Source organism: Petromyzon marinus, chromosome 28 (genome assembly GCF_048934315.1).
Source record: "Petromyzon marinus isolate PM22_M1 ecotype Great Lakes invasive population chromosome 28, UKy_Petmar_22M1.pri1.0, whole genome shotgun sequence".
Taxonomy (NCBI): Eukaryota; Metazoa; Chordata; class Hyperoartia; order Petromyzontiformes; family Petromyzontidae; genus Petromyzon; species Petromyzon marinus.
The window spans coordinates 7,301,717-7,325,791 of NC_133694.1; the positions used below are offsets into that span (position 1 = coordinate 7,301,717).

Genomic DNA, 24,075 nt, shown 5'->3' on the forward strand with positions numbered 1-24,075 from the left:
CGATGATGACGACGATGTTGATCCCGCCAGCACGACCGTGACCGCCGGCCGTACCAAGAGAGCGCCTGGTGCTCCATTGCCTCCAAGTGGTCTCGCTCCCAAAGACAAGGAGGGTGGCCGCCCCCGTAAGAAGCAGAACGTGCTGGGGAATGACCAGACCAGCATCCTGATGTACTTTCAAAGCAAGCGATAAACAGCCGTTGCCACGCACAAATCCCCAGCAGTCCCCCTTGTTATGGGTGTTTTGCGTGTTTTTTTATTTCCATATTTGGCGTGTGTATCGGGCTCAGTGACATCTTCCGTCTTCATAGGCCTTCTGGTTTCGGAGTTATGGAGGTTTTGGCACCCCCGGGTCACGATGGTGACCCGGGTCACCGCCAATCGATTCAAGTGTCATGTGACGTTTCCCCGGTGTGCAGCACAGAGCTAATTATAGAGTGTCGGGGAAGTAAAATGTGAATTTCATCTCCACCTTTGCATTACACGCGACGCCACCACCAGTACACGTGTTTGTTTTGTTCTTTCTATACCGACCCACTTGCTCGCGAGGCATTGTTTGAGTCGTTTCATTAAACAGTTGTTGATATCTCGGTGCCTATGTATACAATGCCCTTTGTCAATCCGCTGATGAATGAAGGCCCCTCCCAATTCCGTGGCCGTCGTGTGGGGTGGTTTGATCACACCGCGCCACGCTAGTCAGTGTGGGATGGTGAAAGGGTATGGTCACATAATCCCCGTGACCCACATGGCATGGGGAAGCCTTAATAGTGGCTTGAAAATGATGACAATATATCAGCCCAAGCCTCCTGTAAACCATGTGACTTCTGTGAGTGCCCCCCCCTCCAATTCCGACTGAATCCCTCCCCTCTCCCCGCCCCCTCAGAAAACAGACGCTGCTCCGTGCGGCTCACTTTTGCTCACTCCTTACTTCTCTTTTTCTCTCTATCATCACCCTCTCATCCCTGGCATTCTATCTGTCCTTGCTGCCCGGTTCATCATTATTTGGCTCCTATAAATTTCCAAATGGTAAGCCACTTTGTTGAGCTATCATTTGTGGCCATGTCACTTCTGAAAAAGAGCTATATAGCTCAGTGAGCCTTGCCTGGTAAAATAAAAACTAGTTTAATTTTAGTTTTAACTTTTATTTTTTTTGTGATTTGCTTACCTTTTATTCACTTTGCACTCCTATCGTGTCGTATTGTTTGTTGTAACTTTTTGACGCACCCCTGCTGGACATCTGTGGAAAAGAGCTTTATAGCTAGTCAGGTTATTCCACTGTAAATTAATATGCTGATTCTCAACCGTGCCCTCTTTGTTTGTCTTGGGGACTTCTGCCCCAGCATCCCTTTCCTGCTCATTGTGCCCCTCTGTCTGCTGCCCTTTTGTGCAACAGTCTATACTCCCGTGACCGTGTTGCGCCACGGGTCGAGACTTTTATTATGGCGACATTTGACCTAAAGCTTTCGTGACTGCAGTAATTCATATTCTTAGCTCTTTCGGTAAAGTCACGTTGAAGGGAAACAATAAAATAATAAAATATATATAAAACAATAAAATTATCACGACGTTTCGACCATAACACAAACGGTCATCATCACCGTTTGTGTTATGGTCGAAACGTCGTGAGAATTTTATTGTTTGATATATATTATTATTTTATTGTTTCCCTTCAATGTGACTTTACCGAAAGAGCTAAGAATATGGCGACTTTTATTCAAACAAAACCCCATAACACTGGCCTGGACCTGAAAATACAAAATAAAACATCTCATGCACTGGACCTTCAGAGCAGGATTAAATATGAAAGACAAGATTCCACTGTAGTTATAAAGTACATTTCGTGATGATAATGATTTATGCAGAAGCGCTTTTAAGAATTTAGTTTAAAGATAGACAAATTGGGATATATGGTCACTTTATGAAAAATAAAATTTGGAGTGACCAAATTTGCCCAGAGATGAACCCACGCGTCCGAGCGGCTGACACTCAAATACCGCACGGATAGGTCTTCAACAACCTACCTGCTGCACTGCCTCGTACATGAACCTTATTGCCATGCAGCTGAGCGTCTCGCATGGCATCACACTGGTCCCATCTCTGCACGGTTTATCACCCCCCCCTCCACCTTCAAGTCACTCCGAGATTGCAAGCTTTATCATATCACCACTGCACCCATGGTGAGTCGTAAAAAATCCATTTGCTTTCTATGCCTCCTCGGAGGCAGTGGCACGTGTCTACACGTCGAGTGCACGTGCACTGTGTGTGTGTGTGCACTGTGTGTGTGCACGTGCACTGTGTGTGTGTGTGCACGTGCGCTGTGTGTGTGTGTGCACGTGCGCTGTGTGCACTGTGTGTGCACTGTGTGTGTGTGTGCACGCACAGTGGATGAGCAGTGGCGTAGCTGTTCACGCGCCGCGTTACAAATCTGGCCACCTGAGTTTTATTCCCACTCCTGGCCGGCATCGCTGGCGAATAACTTAATCGGTCCTGCACCTCCCCTAGGTCGATTCTGCCTTAAATGAACATCCGCTGTGGGGTGGGTAAACATCAGCACGCGAGAGACGTGTGTTGTACCGGCCACGCCGCCGTGCCGGCGTTCGTAGGTTCTCGCTAACAGGCAATTGCTCCCAAGAGCCTGCGTGAGTCAACACAGGGTGGTGGGTGGGCAGCGTTGGCCGGGGATCTTCACCTCTGCGCGTTGTGCGTGGGTCGGCGCCCGTTGTCTGCAGACTGCCCGTGCAACGCGCAGCAGCCGCAGCCATGCCTGCGGCTGATGCGCAAGTTCGGCAGCTGCTTCTCCGGCGGCGTCTCTCGCGGGCTGGACGGCCTCCTGGCTGTGCGCACCATGCTGTCTGGCGGCACCGCCTCGGCCGACCCCTCCCTGCTGGGCCAAAGCAGCCGCCTGTGCAACGGTGAGCAGGGGCGGCAGCCGCAGACCCCGCCAGGGCTCTCAAGAGTTGGTTAAAGTTGGGAGCGCCACGGTGGCGAGTTTGTTAACTACCTCGCCCGGTGTATAGGATAGTCGTGGGTTCAATCGCGACCCTGATGCGTGCTGTATATTTGGAGTTTGCATGTCCTCACTGTGGTCGTGTGGGTTTTTCGCTGGGTCCTCCGGATTTTCCCTCCACGTTTAAAAAAAAAAACATGCGATTAGAGTATTTGGCTGCTATGAATGTCCCACCAGGGTTCTCAGTGTTAGCTAAGCTTGAGGTGCCACTGTGGAAAAAATGTTAATTACCTTGCCCGGTGTACAGGAGGTTGTGGGTTCGATCCGGACCCTGACACTTCATTGAGCTATCATTTGTGATAGCTTTCTGAAAAAGAGCTTTGTAGCTCAGTGGGCCTTACTTGGTTAAATAAAAATATAATACAAATAGAATATAAACTTACGGTGACACTTTCGTTCGTATTTAATCGATCATTTCAACTTTATTTAACATAGCGCCCTTCGCGATTTAATCATCACAGCGCTTAGCGTGTAAACATAACAACATTGGGCGATTCAAATTTAAGACACACGAAAGAGTGAACAGAAAAAAATATACACGGTTCTAAATATAAATCAAATAGGTTAAAAAATATATATACATATTCATCCTAACCGTAAAAAGCGCAACATCTTCCTCATCAGATGGTGTCCGTGGTGCACGGCACTTGAACACAACATGGACCAGCGTGCGCCCATCGTGTAACGGAACATCTCCAAGTGCAGCTGCTTTGCCTAGGGGGACCCCGATTGGCACCTCGGGACTCCTCCCGACTCGAGTACAGAGACTTCCCACGGTCACTGATGACTGTTGTTTCACTGTCTCAGGCAAAGACAACGATCCCCCGTATAGCCTTGACAGACTGTAGGGGCAAGTGCTGTTAGCGAGCATCTATAAAGGCTGGAACGGTACACGAGGGGGTGGGGTGGCCAACACCGTGCCTGTCCGCCTTTGTTTCTCCAGTGGTGATGTTTACACATCGCACCAGGTACTCATTTGAGGCTAAGTAGACCTAGGGGAGGCCCAGGAACGGTTCAGATAATGGTCACTGGTGTTGGCCGTGAGCGGGAATCGAAACCCGGTCGCCAGATTCGTAGCGCAGCGCACTAACCGCTACACTACCGCTCCCCACTGTCTCGGGCACACACGCACGTGTTATTACAACATCTTTAAAACTCTCCCCGTGTTGATGCTTGCAAGTCGCTCGCTTTGCTTCACAGACAAGGATGGACTGGCTGAATTATTGGCGCTGTTCCGTACTTCGCCACCATCTGCCGACATACGTGAGTCTTTGATACGGCAAAGTGAGATGGGATTTTTTTTTTCATTCGAATTGAACTCTCAGCGTTTGAAGTCGCCATCGTAGACCTGCTCCTGACTACCTCCTGGCCTTTTGGCCTCACTCTACAAAACTCAAATTGCCCTCCTCTTCATCAGCCTAGGTCCACCTCCGCTCTATGGGAGGTTTCTCCTTCTGCCTCCTGGTGGCGCAGCTGTTTGGACCTCTCTCTCTCTCTCTGTCCCTACTCGCCTGCACCGCTGCATCAGTTCCCTTCTGCAGTCCTGTCTCAAGTCATCCGTTCTTCTCCTCCAAACACAAATAAACGCCTCGCTTCGTGATGCCATCTCTCACCCTCGAATCCCGTCTGCAATCGTCACCTCCCCTGCGAGCATGTGTCCTCCACTCTTGTGCAGCATCTTGAGATGCTGTCGCTCTGAGACTCTGCGTGTTGTTTTAAATGTACGTTGCACTGCCAATGTTATTGATTGGGTTGCTCAGCCATCAATGGAAGCACCCCAATACAGTGATCAAAATAGATCGATTAGCACCTCCGATTAGCACGGTTGGCTACGTACGGTGAAAAAGACGTTCTACATACATACATTCTGCTGGGGGCACCAACAAAACCAATTATTGTTCAGGAAGACAATTTTCTTTTGCTGTCATCCGAGATGCAGCATCAACGCAAGCTGAGAGAGTGGCGCACAGCAATCCCCTTGCAGAGTGTCGGTGCTTGGTCGCCTCAATGATGATGTCCTTGTAGCTTTGAAGGGCAACCTTCATGTCCTTGAACAGCAGAGACTGCAGCGTGAAAGACATCTAATAACAATGGACAGCGAGGATATTTGTCATAAGATGAGATAGACGTTCTATTCGGGATTCTAGCAATGAGCAGTGCACTATCCAGTGTGACAGAATTGCCCTGGAAAAAAAGGATCACAAATCTGTATCTCAGATCACTTTTTTTTTTAAATCCACTTAATCTGGACTGTGAGTGCTCCCTCAATAAGTGAGGATGAAGGGATATCTCATACGATGCCATTAATTCAAGTATGTATGGAGTGTGTTATAAGAATGGTATGAATACCAAATGTACTGCATTATTAATTCCGGGGTATTCCCATGACTTTCTTCAGCGTGTCTCGACAAAGACATCTGCGCCCAGGAATGTGGTTCTTGTGGCAAGAGTCCATGTAAGTTTGCATTCACACTACTGTGTGTTTATAACAGCAAAATAGTTGTACAAAATTGTTCATTTAAACGAATTAAGGTGTGATAGAGGTTATACAAATATATATTTGCGCAGTGGATTTCCTGTAATCCTATTTTTCTGCTGCTCTGTCACTGTGTGTTTGCACCTTGGTTTGTTTTCACATTGGAAGTAATTTAACAGCTACGAGTCTCGAACCTGATGATTTCATTTTTTTCTCAGGCTCGTGCGACAATGCATGTAACACACCGTGTGACACCGCATGCGGCAACTGCTGCGGTGGCTCGTGCAGCGGTTCCTGCTGCAATTCGTGTGACCCGTCCAGCGGCACGCCGTGTGACACCGCATGCGGCAACTGCTGCGGTGGCTCGTGCAGCGGTTCCTGCTGCAATTCGTGTGACCCGTCCAGCGGCATGCCGTGTGACACCGCATGCGGCAACTGCTGCGGTGGCTCTTGCAGCGGTTCCTGCTGCAATCCGTGTGATACGTCCAGTGGCACGCCGTGTGACACCGCAAGTGGCAACTGCTGCGGTGGCTCGTGCAGCGGTTCCTGCTGCAATCCGTGTGGCACGTCCAGTGGCACGCCGTGTGACACCGCATGCGGCAACTGCTGCGGTGGCTCGTGCAGCGGTTCCTGTTGCAAGCCATGTGACCCATCCAGTGGCACGCCGTGTAACACCGCATGCGACACCGCAAGTGGCAACTGCTGCGGTGGCTCTTGCAGCGGTTCCTGCTGCAATCCGTGTGACCCGTCCAGTGGCACGCCGTGTGACACCGCATGTGACACCGCATGCGGAAACTGCTGCGGTGGCTCGTGCAGCGGTTCCTGCTGCAATCCGTGTGGCACGCCCTGCGACACCACCGGTGAGACGCCCTGCGACTCCTCCGCATGCAGCAACTGCTGCAGTGGCCCATGCGGGCCTTGCGGTTGCAAAAGTGGCGGTGGCTGCACCGGCGCTTGCTGTGAAGGTATCCAACGATTTTGCAAAACCCTCCCGCCTGTTTTCGTAAACGTATGCACAAAACAAAAATAAAGTTAATTGCGGTGTGTATTCATAATAAAAAAAAAATTGGTTTAGCTCGCGTAAATTTGTGTCGTGAACCCACCACCACCCGACGCAGCCAATTAGTAAGGCTTGTCATGTAAATATAACGAACTAATTAGTTACTACTTCAGTACACCGGTGTGTTGGAGACTAAACCCACAACATATACAATTTGAGTACGACGCTTCACTGGTGATTACAACCAGCTTCATCAAGCGATTTTGCCAGAATTTTGACGATGTCTTCCTATTTCCGGTCTTAAACAGAGTAAGCTGATGTAATCACTGTGAGCCTATCAAGATCAGAGGGGGGTTAATGTGGTGGTGAGTTAACGATGCATTTATATTTAAGCGATTTAAACGAAAAAAACTTTTTATGAATAAAATTGGTCGCAAAGCCTACATGTTAAATTGCGGTGTGTATGTTAACATGCGTGCATCTTTGTGAAGCTCGATTCCGTAACAAACTGGAAGGCCCTCTTAAAGGACTGTTTTGCCAGCTTCTCTGCCCCTTGACTAGTGCCGATGTGAAATTATAGCCTAATGTGTTTTTACGTGGCTGGCCGCAGATGTAGAACACTTGCGTGCAGCAGGGGAGAGGAGTCATGTTGAATTAACGGCATTGGCTCCATTAGTTTTATTTAGCACCCACGCCAAGCGCGTGTGTGATACGAGTCGTCATTGTAAAATTCGTGACGTCCACACGGGACATAGGCGAATAAACACACGTGGCACTGTGTTATCTCCATGATCAGGACCCACACACACACGCAATCGACAAACACCTTCCAGTCGTTCACACAAACGCTTCATCTGGCCGTCAGTATTGGACGCTCACCGCGGGAGATGGAGCAATGAAATGAGATCTTGTCCTGGTGCGAGGAAGATTGCTACATTGCAGGACTCAGGCTGCGGTGGCGGTGGCTTGGAAAGGCCTTTGTCCAGCAGTGGATTCATCATGGCTTTTGATTGCGGTGATTAAATTCAAGCAAACCCTGAGTTCTGTTTACCTGTTTGCAGGTGGAACTTGCAACTGCCAAGGGGGGACCTGCAGCTGCGGTGGAGGGAGCTGTGAGTGGCAACTCGCTCATTGTGTCCATTGCAGAATCAGAATATTTGTTTATGCTGGAGGAATCCGATGAGCTATAAAGCTCTTTTTTCCCAGATGGGGCGGGTCAGAACGTTACAACAACACAAACATTACAAAACAGGTAGGAATGCAAAGTAGAGGAAAGCTAAGCAATCACTTAAAACGTATACAAATTAAATTACTTTTTTTTCCATCTTACCAGGTGAAAACCACTGAGGTATTAACCTATTTTTCAGAAGCGACCTGGCCACAAATGATAGCTCTCAACAAAGCGGCTCATCGCGTGTAAATTTATAGCAGAAAAAAAAATATCTAAATGATCGCACCCGCACAGGGCACAACGCAGCAGAAGGTGCAACGTTGAGCAACGGCGCTGGTTGTTGGCTTGTGGTTGAACCAAAGTTTTAGATGTGTGGTGTGGTCGTTGGGGGGGGGCTGTCATCTAGCAGTGGATTGACAAACGGACTGTACATGTAACATCTGTGCTCTGACGTCAAAAAATATATACCACTCATAGCCTGTGCTCTCGTGGTAACGAGTGGACAAAACGTGTTCAGTGCTGTGCCGTCTGACACCCAAAATTGGACAAAAGTTGGCCCAACGTTCCATGTTTACTGGGAACCCAACAGCCGCCTAAACCTATTTTCAATGCGACGTGAAATGAGAATTCTCTTTCTGTTTTCAGTATTCAACAAATTTGTTTTCCGTTGACATTAATCCTACAAGTTGGGGTAGATGGGCAACTAACTGAACGATGGGGGGAAGGCAAACGTGCACTACTTTTACGCTCCCACACTCGTGTGCTCCAGCTTCACCAACCCGCGTTGACCAGAATGGTGAAGTATGGTCAAATAACTTCGATGAACCCCCACAGTGTGGGGAGGCCCTCATCGAGCGGTGGACTTACGGAAGAGCTGTGCACGAAGTATCGCCCGCATGGCTTACACCGGCCTAGCCCAGAGAGCTAGCAATTATTTGTTCCCAGAAAAATTCGGTTCTTTGCTAATTGTAAAACGATTTACCCGTGGCACACCACAGGAACGGGGGGGGGGGAGGGGCTAGTCAAGAATGTAATGTATGGAAAAGAGAAAAATGAAGGTGATGGGGAAGACCGAAGAGGATGACCGGTAAAGGAAAAGATGCAGGGACGGAAGTCCCCAAGACGGACACGAAGAGGGCACGGCTCAAGATGAGACGGATAGGGAAAGGAAGGCGCGCCGGGCAGGAAGATGGGGGGAGATGGAGGCAGAAGGAATGACCGGGCCAAGATGTTGGGAATGAGAGGGGGAGGGAAGAGAGGAAGAGAGAAGGAAAGAAACTGAAGTTTGATAAACGCAGCGGCGTCTGTTTTCAAAGGGGGCGGGTAGAGGGGAGGTATTCAGATTGAAAACAAATTTCTTTAGAACTGCTTTTTGTATTCTATTTTGTTGTCCATCCCCCGCACCTCCGATTAGCACAGTTGGCTACGCACGGTGCGAAGAAGTTCAACATACGCAGAAGTCATGCGATTTATGGGAGGCTTGAGCTGATTTCGACATCGAGATGATAGTGCTTTGTGCATTTATCATTCATTCATTAATCGTGTGTTCGTGTCACCTTCCATGTTTGCGGACACAGGTGGAAGCACAGGGTGTTGCTGTGGAGGGACCGGCAGTCCGTGCAGTGGTACGTGTCTGCTTACTGACGATGTACAGCGTTCACGCTGTGATTCTGTCAGGTGGCCGGGCGGCTCAGGGTTCAGAGCGCTGAGCTGACACCACTGAGATAACCTGGGGTTGTATCCGGGGTGTCAGGCGCCATCGATTAAACCGAGTTCTCAATGGTGACCAGGAAGAATGTACTTGGGAAAAGTCCTCATTAAGTCGAAGTTCCATTGATTGAGAAATAAGACAAGGGAGTTGTTCTTGGTCTCAGATTTTCAGTATCAGAATCTTTATTTTGACTGGAGGAAGCATCATAGTTGTGCAGTATGGGCGGTTCAGCAGGTTAACCAGTCGTATTGCTGCGACTGCCCTCTAAGAAAAATACAAATCAATTTAACCTCTGATTGGTAAGCAGTTTTTGCAGGGTTATTTTAATTGGTCACATTCTTGAACGAAGAGTCACGTGTTCCTTCGTGATGGTCTGATTGAAGTAAATGTCAACGCAAAAACTGAATAACGTTGAACTTTCAGTAGTTGAACATGATTCATATAAGTTTTCGGGTTGGGCCACGTTGTTGTTTTATCCCACAATTCTTGTCATTAACTCTCCACCGCCACCCAACAAAGATTTTATCACATTTACACAGATGCTATATATACGTGCCAATGTATTGCTCAAATTCTCATCAATGAAACTCCGGCTCTCACCGGCGAATGAAGACTTTTCATGACTGAATTGAACATCATCAACACACGACGCCAATTCGCTCCAAGACTCCTTTGAGCGTCATCAGGTAGCGAACTCGACAATCGAGTGGCAGCTTTGTATGCATGTTGAACTTCTTTCGCACCGTACGTAGCCAACCGCGCTAAGATGAGGCACGAGGGAAAGACAGCAAATAAAATGTTGTCAGCGACACTTACGCAGTCATGGTTTGTCACGTGTTCCTACGTTGCTCTGCTTGTGCTGTACAATAGGCGATGGGTAATTCTTTACATTTCTTCCCCAGGTGATGGCAGCAGCCCTTGCCCCTGCAGCTGTTCCTCAGACTGCTGTAAGGATACACACACAGATTGAGTCTGTACATAAGTATAGTACATGCGTACACAGTGTAATCTCCATATATATAAAAGGCAAAGTTGTGATTATGTGTGTCTGTTCAAAATGTTTAGCGTACTTCCCGACATGCAACAAGCTTGAAATTTGCCGTGTGGGTACTTTCCAGACTGTACACCATGTAAAAAATATAAAAAAATACACTTTTTTGGGTGGGGAGCTCAATAACGCATATATATTTTGCACGGCAAGTGAGCTGTGACGTCAAATCTGTCACGTGACCCGCGCATGTGGAAGCGTAACGCATTGCAGTGTAGTGGTTAGCGCGCTGTGTATGTGTCTGTGTGTGTGTCTGTCTGTGTGGGGAGCGGTAGTGTAGCGGTTAGCGCGCTGCGCTACGAACCTGGCGACACGGGTTCGATTCCCGCTCACGGCCAACACCAGTGACGATTATCTTAACTCGTCCCGGGCCTCCCCTAGGTCGACTCAGCCTCAAATGAGTACCTGGTACAGTGTATAAACATTGCCACTAGGGAGACAAAGGCGGTCGGGCGTGGTGCTGGCCTTCATGCTGGCCTTCATAGGTGCTCGCTAACAGCACTTGCCCCTACAGTCTGTTAAGGCTATATGGGGGATCTTTGTCTTTGTGTGTGGAAGCGTAACGCATTGTAGTGTGGTGGTTAGCGCTCTGCACTGCGAACCCGGCGACCCGAGTTCGATTCCCGCTCATGGCCGCTACCGGTGATGATTATTTTAACCGATCCTGGGCCTCCCCTAGGTCGACTCAGCCTCAAACGAGTAACTTGTGTGGTGTGTGAACATCGCCACTGGGGGGACAAAGACGGCCGGGCGTGGTGCTGGCCACCCACCCCCTCGTATAAAATATACATACACACGGCATCATATACACACGGCATCATATACACATGTACATACAGACAGTATGTATCATACATGCGCACAATATAAGCAGTATTTTTCTGGGTAATTATATAACATACTTTTCTAAATACAGGCTGTGTGAATGATTCACACCCCTAATGTATGTTATGTCAGTGTGTTTTTGGTTTGTTTATTTAAGGTATGAGCCATGATCAAATCACCTGGCGTGCACCTGATCCTGTCCGATCTAGCAAGCTAAGCGGGTTTTTTTTATCCTGGATAGTGCTCAGATGGGCGACCACCACGAACATCCAACAGGTGTTGCAGGCACTATAGTCAGCAGAGGGCAGTGTGGTGGTCGTTGTTCTTATTATTACTCATTTTTATTTAATTTGACAAGAGCCCGGTACAGACCACGGACCGTAACAAGCGAATGTGGGGGTGTTACATAAATCCCACGGACAATAGCCCGAACGCAGTGCTCCTGGGTTTAGCGAAGGGGAGAACATTGGGCTCACTGCCTCCACCCCCCCAGGTAGGGACTGCGAGCGGTAATACCGGGCAAAAAAAAAATTCCATCGTTATTCTGCACTTCACCCCACACAAACCAGCGTGGTGAAGTATGGTTAACAAACTCCACACGGCGCGGTGGGGGCGGGTGTCAGGGAGGATGTTATCCAGCGGTGTATTGACAAACGGGGGCCGTGCCTGTACATGTAACACAAGTACATGTGTTACATGTAACACAAGTACATGTGTTACATGTAACACAAGTACATGTGTTACATGTAACACAAGTACATGTGTTACATGTAACACATGTACATGTGTTACATTTCCATGTAACACATGTACTTGTAACACATGTACTTGTGTTACATGTCCATGTAACACATGTACTTGTAACACATGTACTTGTGTTACATGTCCATGTAACACATGTACTTGTAACACATGTACTTGTAACACATGCGCTCCGACGCCTCCTATATAGCCTGTACTCTTGTGGGCAACGAGTTGGGAATTAAATCTTGACTTAAAGCGTTCGTGACTGCAGGAATTCACATTCTTTGGGGGTCTTTCGGTAAAGTCACGTAGACAGTAATAATAGGGTTTTTTCCCCCTTTTTTCTGGCAACAAAACTGAAACCTTTTTTTTTTACAAGGATTCATGTCTGCATTAACCACAATACCTGCAGTCAAAATTCTGAACAAAAAACATACTATGATAATATATGCATTGTCCTTGAAACTTATTGGTCCACACCATATTATCATAGTATGTTTTTTTGTTTGCATTTTGACTGCAGGTATTGTGGTTAATGCAGACATGAATCCTCGTATAAAAAAAGGTTTCAGTTTTGTTGCCAGAAAAAAGGGGAAAAAACCCTACTATTACATTTTGGTACTGGCAAAGGAGGTCTAATCACGTACGACAGGTTTGGTTTTTTTCTGTTCTTTTCTTCGAACCTATCCACGTGACTTCACCGGAAGACCCCAAAGAATACGAGATGAGAATTCAAACGCATTAAGCCGCTGCAGATTCCCTGCACTGACTGACGAGAGGTGATTCCACCCGCGGCGCGTGGAGATTTTGTCTTTGCGGCCGGGAACCCGAGCGCGCGCCCCTCTGCAGCGTAATGCTCCGCTGTAACGTGTGAGCGCAGTTGGCGTCACGAGCGTGGGGGGCAGGGGGTGCCTTGCCCCCCACCCCCCTTTCCGTCCGCGGTGTTCCGAAGCTACGAGTTGGAGTGTGGGAGGTCGGCCCTTGACAACCATCATGAGATCTGTTTGCGTTGTTTAAAATGCCTGTTAAATACTTTTTTTAAAAATATATATGAAAATTATTTCATTTACGTTCCAACGTTTTACTTGAATTTAAGTAGAGCGGCGACGTAAAAATTGCAAAGAGGTTACCACGGAGCTGTAGTTTGCTAAGGAGGAGCGCCCCTAAAGCGTTAAATGTTGGAGACCGTGAGCTGTAACGATGATGTGATTAAGCAAGAGCAGACACGATCATTAATAGCCAAGGTGCGACCGTGCGAGGCAAATCAAATATTGGTGCCCCACCCGACCGATTGCCGCGCACCCCCTTAGCTGATAATTTAGTTACTACGCCACTGTGGTAGGCACAAGGCTGCTAAAGCGTTTGGCTCGTACGTGGAATTCGCCGTGAGTCTTCTTGCATGCGTTCACCCGTGCGTTGTTTAAAACGTAACGGGTGAAAAAGCAAGTTGCAGCGATGAAGTAGCTCGCTTGTGCCATTTGCTCGAGAGAGAGAGAGACACATCTCTACATGGTATTTGGCCTACTCTTCCACGCATGGCCAAGAACTCGCACTTTAGCCCACCACACACAGACTGCCGATGGACCAGCTGTGGTGGGACTGAGTTTATACTGCTGGGCGCACAGAGGCGGCATCTCCTCTGTTCTAAAATAATTATGAATACCCTTATTTGGCCTGGGTGGCACAGTCACTTGAGGTCACATGCCACGGAATATCGTGAGTTCACATCCTCCGTTGGTGGTCAACATGAGGGCAGATAAAATAGGGACTACTGAGTGGAAAGTCAACAGTGGTTGTCCTATAGAAGTCCACAGTCCTCAAAATGTACTCAGCCTGGCACAGGCGCTGCGGTGAAACCATCGTCACTCTGTGGCAAATCGCAGCTATTTGTCGTCGTAGTTGCCTTCGGTGTACCGAGCGAATGAGTGAAACACCGCCTCTTGTGTGCAGGTGGCGGGGCCTCCCCGTGCTGTGGATCTGAAGGCTGCGGTGCTACCTCGGCTCCTGCTGGTAGGCAGCGATGAGCTGTGTGCCTGAATGTTCGTGAAATGGATGTGCGGGGGTGGGGGGGGGGGATGGCTCTATCGGTGTGTCAATCTCAGCAGACTACAACCCAGCCATTGCAATAGGACAGTGATAACTGTAGCGCCTGTCGCCCTTAACCACCTTTAGGTGCCGCGGTGGCGAGATGGTAACTAACTCGCCTGGTATACAGAAGGGGCATGTGTTTGATCTCGACCCTGACGCCTGTATATTTGAAGTTTGCGTGTTCTCCTCGTGGTCGCATGGAATTGTCTCCCTCCGGGTCCTCCGGTTTTTCGCTCCACATTTCGAATCAATATCACTCGTTTAGAGTCTTCGGCTGACATAAATGTCCACGTGACAAGACACTTCGTCGTTGAGCTATCATTTGTGGTCAGGTCGCTTCTGAAAAAGAGCTATGTAGCTCAGTGGGCCTTACCTGGTCAAATAAAATACGTTAAAATTATAAATAGTTAATTCTTGATGGGCTAAGCCAGCTGAGAGCAATACAAAAAATAATCTCAACACATTCGTCAAACAATGCAGCCCCTTACTACAAAACGTAATATATAATAGGGGACGTTTTGGGCGATAGCTCGTAGCAAAGATTATTCCTCTTGTGTTTGTGCATCACTGCCAACGCAGTATCACAAGTCGTTTTTTTTTTCTTTTCAAGGAAGCCTCTTTACCCCTAGCCAATGTTATTGAACTGTAGAAAATACGATTGAATCCAGGAACAGAACATTTAATATACCAATAAGAACTTAACGGTCACTGAATAACATCGTTGGCTTTCCCATAATAGAGTCCTTGTCACATTTGATTTCACTGTTGATTTGAGTTTATGCATATATTTTATAATTTGTTGAAGTTTAATTTTTTTCTGCTACGTATCGTCTACCAAAATTGTGTCAATTTAAAACTCTCCATGTCAACCTCTTAAACTTTCCGAGTTGTCTCAGGGCACCACAATTGACATTGTGATCTCCAATTTTGAAATCACTCTCTGATTTTTTGTATTTCCCCCCCACCCCCACCACCACCACTGTGCTCTGAAGGAGTGACCAATGCCCCCAAAAACACCAGCCTATTCTATTTGCTTCCGCTATAATGCAGTGGTTAACACGAATGCGATGAGTTAATTCATGTTGTACTTGTACCTGTGTACCACATGCAACAACAAAAAAGTCCCATTATATGTTTGTCCCGTGATGAGAATGTTTTAGTGTATGTACAATTCCCTTATGCGCCACGGGGACACACAGGATGACAGTGACACAACTTAGTCAGCTTATTTTCCTGTCCTTCCCCCGCACCTTCGATTAGCACGGTTGGCTACGTACGGCGTGAATGAAGTTCAGCTTCCTTGTCACATAGGCCCCAGAGCCGGCATTGTACTATATGGAAAGCTCTGCAATCAGTGGCATAGCTATCGAGTGTGCAGGCTGTAATAAAACTGTGGTGGTCACTCTGTAAACACACACACGCCACACAGTACCTACCAGAGCGGGGTCATTGATAACCCTGACCAAGATTCCGCCTGAGGGGTGGAGTCTGTGGAGTGTGTGGGTGTGATCCCACAGAACCCTGCCCCTAGGCAGAAAGCGGGATAAACAAACACAGATCGGTTGGACTACCTGTGGCCAGGACCCCTCCTGAGGGGAGGGGGCTGCGAGGGATCTGTGATCCCTCAAAACCCCGCCCCTCAGTGGGGAATCGTATAAAAGGCGGGCTCCTGAGAGCAGAGCTCAGTTCGCCTCAAGCCGAAGTCAAGGAGCCACCTGGAGACGAGACCCTGGACCCCAAGCCCCGACGTCCTTCTAAGGGCCGGGGCTCAGTGCGGTGCCAGAGGTCGAGAGGCTAGGACCCTGAGGTTCCCTCAGCCCGACGTCCTTCTGAGGGCCGGGTCTGGATGGGCCAGTGGTCAGAGACCCACCGGTGCCAGCGGTGGGTCAGCCTCCTTAGCTCCAGCCAGCCGGAGGGCTATAGGAGTAGGTCAGTGGCTAGGATAGATAGCCTGGAGGTTGTACCTCCACAGGTTGCGGGTGGAAGGGGCCATTACCCCTTCATGTTAAGTCCTAGTGAGTGTTGTTAGAGATATAAATAAAACGTGTTGCTTCCTACTACGACTCCGTAACCATACACGACTACTACAACTGGCGACAGAAGTGGCCGAATACTTCGCCGCCATGGAGACCAGACAGATGGCACTCACCAGGGCTTCGGATAAAGAGGCCGATGAAGAAACAGCTCCAGAGGGAGCCATGTCACCGCCGGAGGATGGTCCTTCCACGGGAGACCTACGACCTCCCCGGCCACCAATGGACTCGCCACCAGCGGAAGGGAGGCTCCAGTCGGCACACTCCCGCCTCGCCGACCTCCTGCATGCCGCCGCTGCCATCCTTGACGAAATAACGCGGGCGGGTCCAGGAGGGGAAGCTGCGGGGCCGGGCCAGCGGGCGAATGGCGATCCCGCCATCGCCGAAGGAGTTCCCACCATCGCCGCAGGAGTTCCCGCGCAAAATTTTGAACAAGCAGCCGGGGGCGATGTCCTTTCCGCGCGGCGTTACGTCACTACTGCCGGAAGCAGGGCTGGTGCATCCAGAGGTGAAGTCACTTCCACCCGGAGGACGGGCTCCCGGAACCACACGTCACTTCCACCCGGAGCGCCCGCCAATTGGACGCGGCCGCGTCACCAGCTACGCGAACACTGTTTTTGGAGGACATGCCGAAGTCCGGCGCTCCCACGAACGCCGCAGCCGTTGCAGGAGAAGAGTCAACAACGGGTTGGGAGCCGGCGCTCCAACAACGCTTGCCGGCGCTGCAGGTTTTCAAGCCAAAGGGTGGTGACTGGGCGGCTTTTTCACTGCACTTCATCTCCAACAGTGAGACGGCTGGGTGGACGGAGGAGGTGGCACTCCGGGCTCTCCCGTCCGCTCTTGTCGACGACGCGCTGGCCACCTTTCTCACCATCCCGAGGGCCCGGCGTGCGACACCGCAGAACGCCCTCCACCACATGGCTATGGTGTACGGGCCCCCGTCGGAGATCAGGCATCGCTTCACCCAGACGAAGGAGGCTGATGAGACTCCTCTCACCTTCCGAAGCGCGCTGCTGGCGCTGGCCAAGGTTGCCTACCCTCGCATCGACGACGAGGGCATCGACGCCATAGTACTGGAGAAGCTTTTGACGCTGGCTCGTGAGCTGCACATTGCAGTTCACATTACGGACGAAGACGATCTCTCCTCCCTGCTCGCTGCAAGATATCTGCACACGGAACTGCTCCTCCAACGTGACAAGCCGGTGGAGGCATGCGCTGCACACACGGGCATTCCGGTGGGAGAGGCCCTGGACAACCAGGCCTTCGCATCACATCACACCTCGAGCTGGAGGGCGGGTGACCGGGCTCGCCAGGGCGAGTCACGACGGGGGAGACACGCTTCCCCGCGGACCGGCGGCCGCGTCACGTGCTACAACTGCGGACAACAAGGACATCTGTCATCTGGCTGTCCGGCTCCTCGACGACACGCTCCGGGCCACACGCTACCGTCTACCCGCCCATCTGCAGCTTCACAGGGGCCACAGGCGAGTCGCGATGCACCACGCATTCGGCCCCTGCCCGCATCTCATACCCCTCACTCGGTTACGTCGTTCGATCGCGTTACGTTGGGAGTTCGGGACCGGAAAGTCGTACACCCTGAACGGCCACTCCAACCGGGTCAATGGTCGGAGTTGGCCCATGGGGTCGTCGCTGCGACCACGGGTTCCTCCGTTATCATCGGCGCCATTGCAGGGATTGAATTTCGGTTACTGGTTGATACGGGGGCATCGGCAACCATTATTTCTGACCTCATCTACAATGTGCTGCCCCAGACGTGTCGATCACTGACCCCTGTTGCTGTTCCTTGTTTCGCTGCGAACGGGGGTTCTCTGGGAATAATTGGTCAAATTAATGCCCAAATTTGTATTGGCGATATTAAATTGACGGGTCCCATTTTAGTTTTTAATACCCTTGCCGTTCCATGTTTGTTGGGCACTGATTTCCTCCGTAAAATGCCCATTAAAATCATGATCGACAAGGGCTGTATTGAGCTTCCATCAGGCCGCCATATGTCGTTCCTGCCCTTGCTCACCCGGTTGCGCGCATGGCCTGTGCGACAGTTCAGGCAATGGTGTCCCAGACGGTTCGGATTCCGCCGGGCACACAAATGCTTGTTCCGCTTCGGCTGCGTAAGCCACTTGAACCGGAGGGGGCGTATGGAATTTTGCTGGCTCCATCCAACACCGCAGTACAGGGATTGGAGCTGGTGGGCTCACAGACACTCGTGCCTAGTACGAGCCAACTTTTCATCCAGGTGTTGAATACGGGGTTGCGAACGAGGGTCGTGCCCCAGGGGGCCGTGATTGCTCACGCATCACTAGCGCTCCACGGTGACTTTGTTGTGGGCCATGTGGATGACGTGCCTCGGTCCAACACGCATTCTGACCTCGATGACGGTTGGATGGATTCCCTTTGTTCTGCGCCTGATGAACGTTCCGATTCCCAGCAATCCCAATTACGCGCGTTGTTCCGTGAATTTTCCGATGTTTTCAGTAAACACAAATTCGATATCGGACGCACTACCCTGCTGAACTATCACATTGATTCGGGCGATTCCGCTCCCATTCGGCAGAATCCGTTTCGGTTGAACCCGGCTGAGAATGAACATGTCCGGTTGGCCGTCAACGACATGCTGGCCGTGAACATCATTTCTCCATCCACCAGCCCCTGGGGGGCCCCAATTGTACTTGTCAAAAAACATGATGGCAGTTTGCGGTTTTGCGTTGACTTTCGGAAACTTAAAATTTCACTGGCAGACGCATATCCACTCCCTCGGATGGACGAGTCTCTAGATGCCTTGGCGGGGGCGTGGTACTTTTCCACCTTGGATCTTTTGTCCGGATTTTGGCAACTGCCCTTGGACGAGACGTCCAAACCTAAGACCGCGTTCCGTACGCCACAAGGTCTTTTTGAATTTAATCAGTTGCCTATGGGTTTGCACTCGGCCCCAGCGACGTTCCAGAGACTCATGGAGCTGGTCCTCCAGTGGGACTCATGTCTCATCTATCTTGACGATGTGATTGTTTTCAGTCGTACATTCGAGGGACACTTGGATAGGTTGCGGGCTGTGTTTGTCAAGATGCGTGCTGCTAACCTCAAATTTAAACCCCAAAAATGTTTTATATTGCGTGAATTGGTGCGGTACCTCGGACACATTGTCAGCCGTACGGGCATTGCCACTGACCCTGAAAAAAACGATTGCGTCAGAACATGGGCGACACCTACGTCTGTGGGCGAGGTCCGCAGCTTCATAGGGTTCGCGTCCTATTACCGCCGGTTCGTCGAGGGTTTCGCATCAATAGCCAAACCCCTTCATGCGCTGACGGCTAAAGGTGCTAAGTTTCAGTGGGGGGAGGTTGAGGACAGGGCGTTCAAGGCCCTCTGCGATGCCCTTGTCAGCGCTCCTCCCTTGTGTTACCCTAACTTTACCTTGCCTTTCATTCTGGAAACTGATGCCAGTAACACGGGCATTGGCGGGGTGCTCTCGCAGGTCGTGAACGGCGTCGAGCGCGTGGTCGCCTACGGTAGTAGGGTGCTGTCCCCGGTGGAGCAGCGCTACTGCGTTACTCGCCGCGAACTACTAGCTATTGTTTTCTTTGTACAACAGTACCGGCCGTACCTGTACGGTAGGCACTTTACCGTTCGTTCCAACCAGCCATCCGGCCAGTTGTCACGGTGGCTGGAGGTCCTACAGGACTACGCATTCACGGTGATCTACCGTAAGGGTACTCGGCATTCCAACGCTGATGGTCTGTCGCCTTCCCCTGGGGGAAGAATATGCTTGTTTTATGGGCTATGGGAGGTGCAAATTGACCGTTGTAGCTGCGCCTACCTCTCCCCTGGCTGCAGCAGCAGAGGTTATCAGGCCGGAGGACATTTCTTCCGAGGGCCAGCACGATTCGGTCGGCCGTGACTCATTGCTTGAGCTGCCTCTTGACGAATGGGGACGTCTCCAGATGGAGGATGTCTCCCTCCTCAGACTTCGCCGCCGTGCTGAACGTACAAGTACCTCAAATGGCCCGGGAAAGTGTTGGGACGCCAGCTCTCGCCGTTACAGGGTTGTTGTTCCTACCGCTCTGCGGGGGAGGGCCGTGTGGGCCGCACACGAACGGCTCTTACATTTGGGTATTCATAAGACGCTCGACACTCTGAAATTGGATTTCTTTTGGCCAGGAATGGCCTACGATGTCGCTGACTTGCTAAAAAGCTGCACACAGTGTGCACGGCGGAAGCGCCCAGCTACGCCAGCCTGCCCACCGCTTCAGTCAATTCAAGTGTCCTGCGTCACCGAACTGGTGGCGCTGGACATTCTCGGACCCTTTCCGGTTACTGCCCGGGGTAATAAGTACCTACTGGTTGGGGTCGAGTATTTCACCCACTGGCCCATGGCCTGGCCCCTCCCCAACCAGTCGGCGGTGGCCGTTGCGGAGCCCTTTCTCCAGGGCTATGTCCTGGATAAGGGCGCCCCGGAACGGCTGTTGACCTACCAGGGAAAGAACTTTTCATCTGTCCTTCTGCAAGAGGTCACCGACCTGTTAGGTACCCAGAAGGTGTGCACTTCCCCCTACCACCCGCAGACGGATGGTATGGTCGAGCGTCTGCACCGGACGATCACCTCTATGTTGTGCCATCAAGTGGATGAGGCGCAGCTTGACTGAGACCTCCGCATGCCCGGAGTTCTGGCCGCGTACCGGTTGGCACCTCACGCAGCCACGGGTTATTCACCCTTCTACTTGATGTACGGCAGGGATGTTGACCCCCCCATGGACGTGCAACTGCAGGTCAAACCAGCCGCGTCACGGTCGAAACTGTCCGACCACATTCGGTTCAACATACAGAAGTTGGTTGAGGCGCGGGAAGTCACAAGGGAAAACTCCGGGGTGAGGCAACGGGCAAATGAACGTCTGCACAACCGCCGTGTATCTAAACACTACATGGTCTGTGGGGGACAAGGCATGGTTACACTGCCCCCAAGTACCCTTGGCGACATCGTATAAATTGCTCAAACCCTGGCGGGGTCCGGTGGACATTGTTCGGGTGGTTCGGGACCAGTGCGTTCGGGCTGCGTGCGGGCGGCGCTCATGGTTTGTTCACCCGTCACGCCTGAAACCCTACATCACGCCACTCACTGCCACCTCACGTTCATCTCGCAGGGGCCGTGCGCGTGGTGTGTCCGATGAGCTGGGGGTTGGTTCTCCTGACCCTTGCTATGCACCATGTCGTTTTGCCACCCCACCGGTTGCCACAGAAGTGAGTTCACTGACGGTGCTCACGCCGATGGATCGCCGTGCTGCCCCACCGGCCGTCCGACAGGGCGGTGACCCACGAGCGCCGGCATCCGCCTCTGCTGAAAAACCGGAGGTCCATCGTCCGGCCCCTCCCAGCCCCCCACCGGGGACTCCTGACCCTTATGATGGTCCCGCTATGAGGATTCGCTCCAAACTTCCCCGGTTCTCTTAGGGCCCTGTCGCCACTTACTCACACTGTCCGCCTCCTCCTCCTGTGGATGCGTCGGTCAATGACGCACCTTGTCCCTTCTTCGGTCCGCCGGTGCGTTCGTCGACGGGTGGGATTCAGGGCGCAAGGGGGGTCGGACATGCATGTGGACGGGTTCGGTTCTTGTGTATATTGTTCATAGTGTGTATTTGTACAGGTGGGTTGGGGGAAATTATTGGGGTTGCTACTGTGTCGTTGTTGTTGTTGTTGTTACGGAGGCACACGAGTTAATGTTCAGTTTTTTTTTACTGTTGAAAATTGAGGATTGTTGTCATGGCAGCCGGGACGGCTGCGGGCTATACAGGGGGGGTGATGTGGTGGTCACTCTGTAAACACACACATGCTACACAGTACCTACCAGAGCGGGGTCATTGATAACCCTGACCAAGGTCCCACCTGAGGGGTGGAGGCTGTGGAGTGTGTGTGTGTGATCCCCCAGAACCCTGCCCTTAGGCAGAAAGCGGGATAAACAAACACAGATCGGTTGGACTACCTGTGGCCAGAATCCCTCCTGAGGGGAGGGGGCTGTGGGGGATCTGTGATCCCTCAGAACCCCGCCCCTCGGTGGGGAATCATATAAAAGGTGGGCTCCTGAGAGCAGAGCTCAGTTCGCCTCAAGCTGAAGTCGAGGAGCCACCTGGAGACGAGACCCTGGACCCCAAGCCCCGACGTCCTTCTAAGGGCCGGGGCTCAGTGCGGTGCCAAAGGTCGAGAGGCTAGGACCCTGAGGTTCCCTCAGCCCGACGTCCTTCTGAGGGCCGGGTCTGGACGGGCCAGTGGTCAGAGACCCACCGGTGCCAGCGGTGGGTCAGCCTCCTTAGCTCCAGCCAGCCGGAGGGCTATAGGAGTAGGTCAGTGGCTAGGATAGATTGCCCGGAGGCTGTACCTCCACAGGTTGTGGGTGGAAGGGGCCATTACCCCTTCATGTTAAGTCCTCGTGAGTATTGTTAAAGATATAAATAAAACGTGTTGCTTCCTACTACGACTCCGTCTCCATACACGACTACTACAAAACTACCGGCCCAGTGGTGGTAGCGGTGGCTATGCGCGTCTCTAATCCAGCGCTGTGGAGACGAGGGTTGTTGGATCGCACAAATATGGTGAAGTTCCCTTCCCTCGAACGTCGATGTGCCATAATAATACCCTGGATTGCCAGAAGGCGGTACAGCAGAGTGCGGAATAAAACCCATCTGTCCCTTCTCTATGGGATAGTGTGTTGCCCTCTCGCATGCGTGGAGTTTCTCTGGGTGCATCCCATTTCCTCCTATACGCACGAACACTTAATTGTCTGAAAACAACCTAGAGCCACTGCAGAGATTAGACAATCGTTGACGCCGGCTCACCCGCCTGGCTTGTCTGCAGTTCCTCGGGAATTGTGAGATGCAATTTGCCCAAGGGCTGGAGGGGGGTGCTTCCAAGCGCTGGGCCACGAACAGAGGGAAATCGGACAGGGGAGCCCATTTCACATTCTCGCACCAGAGCCTGTGCCGACCCCCCGCTACGCCACTTATCTGTAATTCAATGTTGATGCCACAGTCGATGAAGTGACGTCTGTTGTTGTTGTTGTTATTGTTGTTGTTGTTGCAGATTCCCAGCCTACAGTGGTGGCCGTGTAAAGTGATGGGGTGGAGCCTCGGTCCCAGAGGGTTTTAGATTTGTAGAAACCCCAACCTTAATTGGTTGCCTCAGGTATTGCAATAAAATTCCGTAGAACAAGCAACGGTGACGTCGGTCTGATTCATTGCAACTCAATAAGTTTGGCAGCGCTCTGCCAAGCACCGGGCAGTGCCCATCTCCACAAAGGGAGGGGGGGGGGGGGAGTCTTGAGACACGAGAGGGTATTCCATATTCACATGGGGGGGTTTCCAGTCTTCTCCAGAGGACATCCACTACTGATTTCTCATAGACGTGCCCATTTAATCCAACCCAAAGGTACGTGGTATATAACAGGGTGTTTGTTATATGTTGTGGGACTTTTGTTTTGGACGGCCAATGGCTGCACAGATATTCATTCTATGCGCCTACATCTTCGCTCCCCACCTTACATTGACCAGCCTGCACTAGCCAACGTGAAATATGCTCAAATAACCCCCACAATGCAGTGTAGGGAAGCTCTCTTCCAGCAGTGGGTTGACAGACGGCAGTACCTGACGGTTTATATGGACTTTGTTGACCTCCAACTGACATTTTAACTCAAGACCCCTGTAAAATTTTTAAAACCGTTTCAACACCACCCACCAATGATAGAACCTTGTAATTGTTATAGCGGTTGTACTGGCCTGTGACCAAACTTCCCTATATGTGACAAATCTGCCCAAATCTCAGATGCCAAGCAGGTTGGTGCCTGGTCAGTGCTTGGATGATGTACCACCAGAGTTTGCAAGGTGTTGCGGTCGTGGGGCTGAGACGTGTTGTCAATTGATGGCAGTGTTGAGTGCAGCCCTTTCACACGTGTGGGTGTCTCTCCGGTATCCTC

At 51.0% G+C, this 24,075-nt stretch overlaps 1 protein-coding gene across 1 annotated transcript; it reads left to right on the plus strand.

Moving 5' to 3' along the window:
• The first annotated feature begins 1,585 nt into the window (after positions 1-1,585).
• Positions 1,586-23,319, plus strand: LOC116946969 (uncharacterized). Its single transcript, XM_032962272.2, has 9 exons — positions 1,586-2,912; positions 4,208-4,270; positions 5,406-5,462; positions 5,702-6,448; positions 7,545-7,595; positions 9,232-9,279; positions 10,268-10,312; positions 13,933-13,992; positions 23,187-23,319. The coding sequence occupies exons 1-9, from the start codon at positions 2,774-2,776 to the stop codon at positions 23,213-23,215; spliced, it is 1,239 nt and encodes a 412-aa protein (XP_032818163.2). The 5' UTR covers positions 1,586-2,773; the 3' UTR covers positions 23,216-23,319.
• The last annotated feature ends 756 nt before the right edge of the window (positions 23,320-24,075 follow it).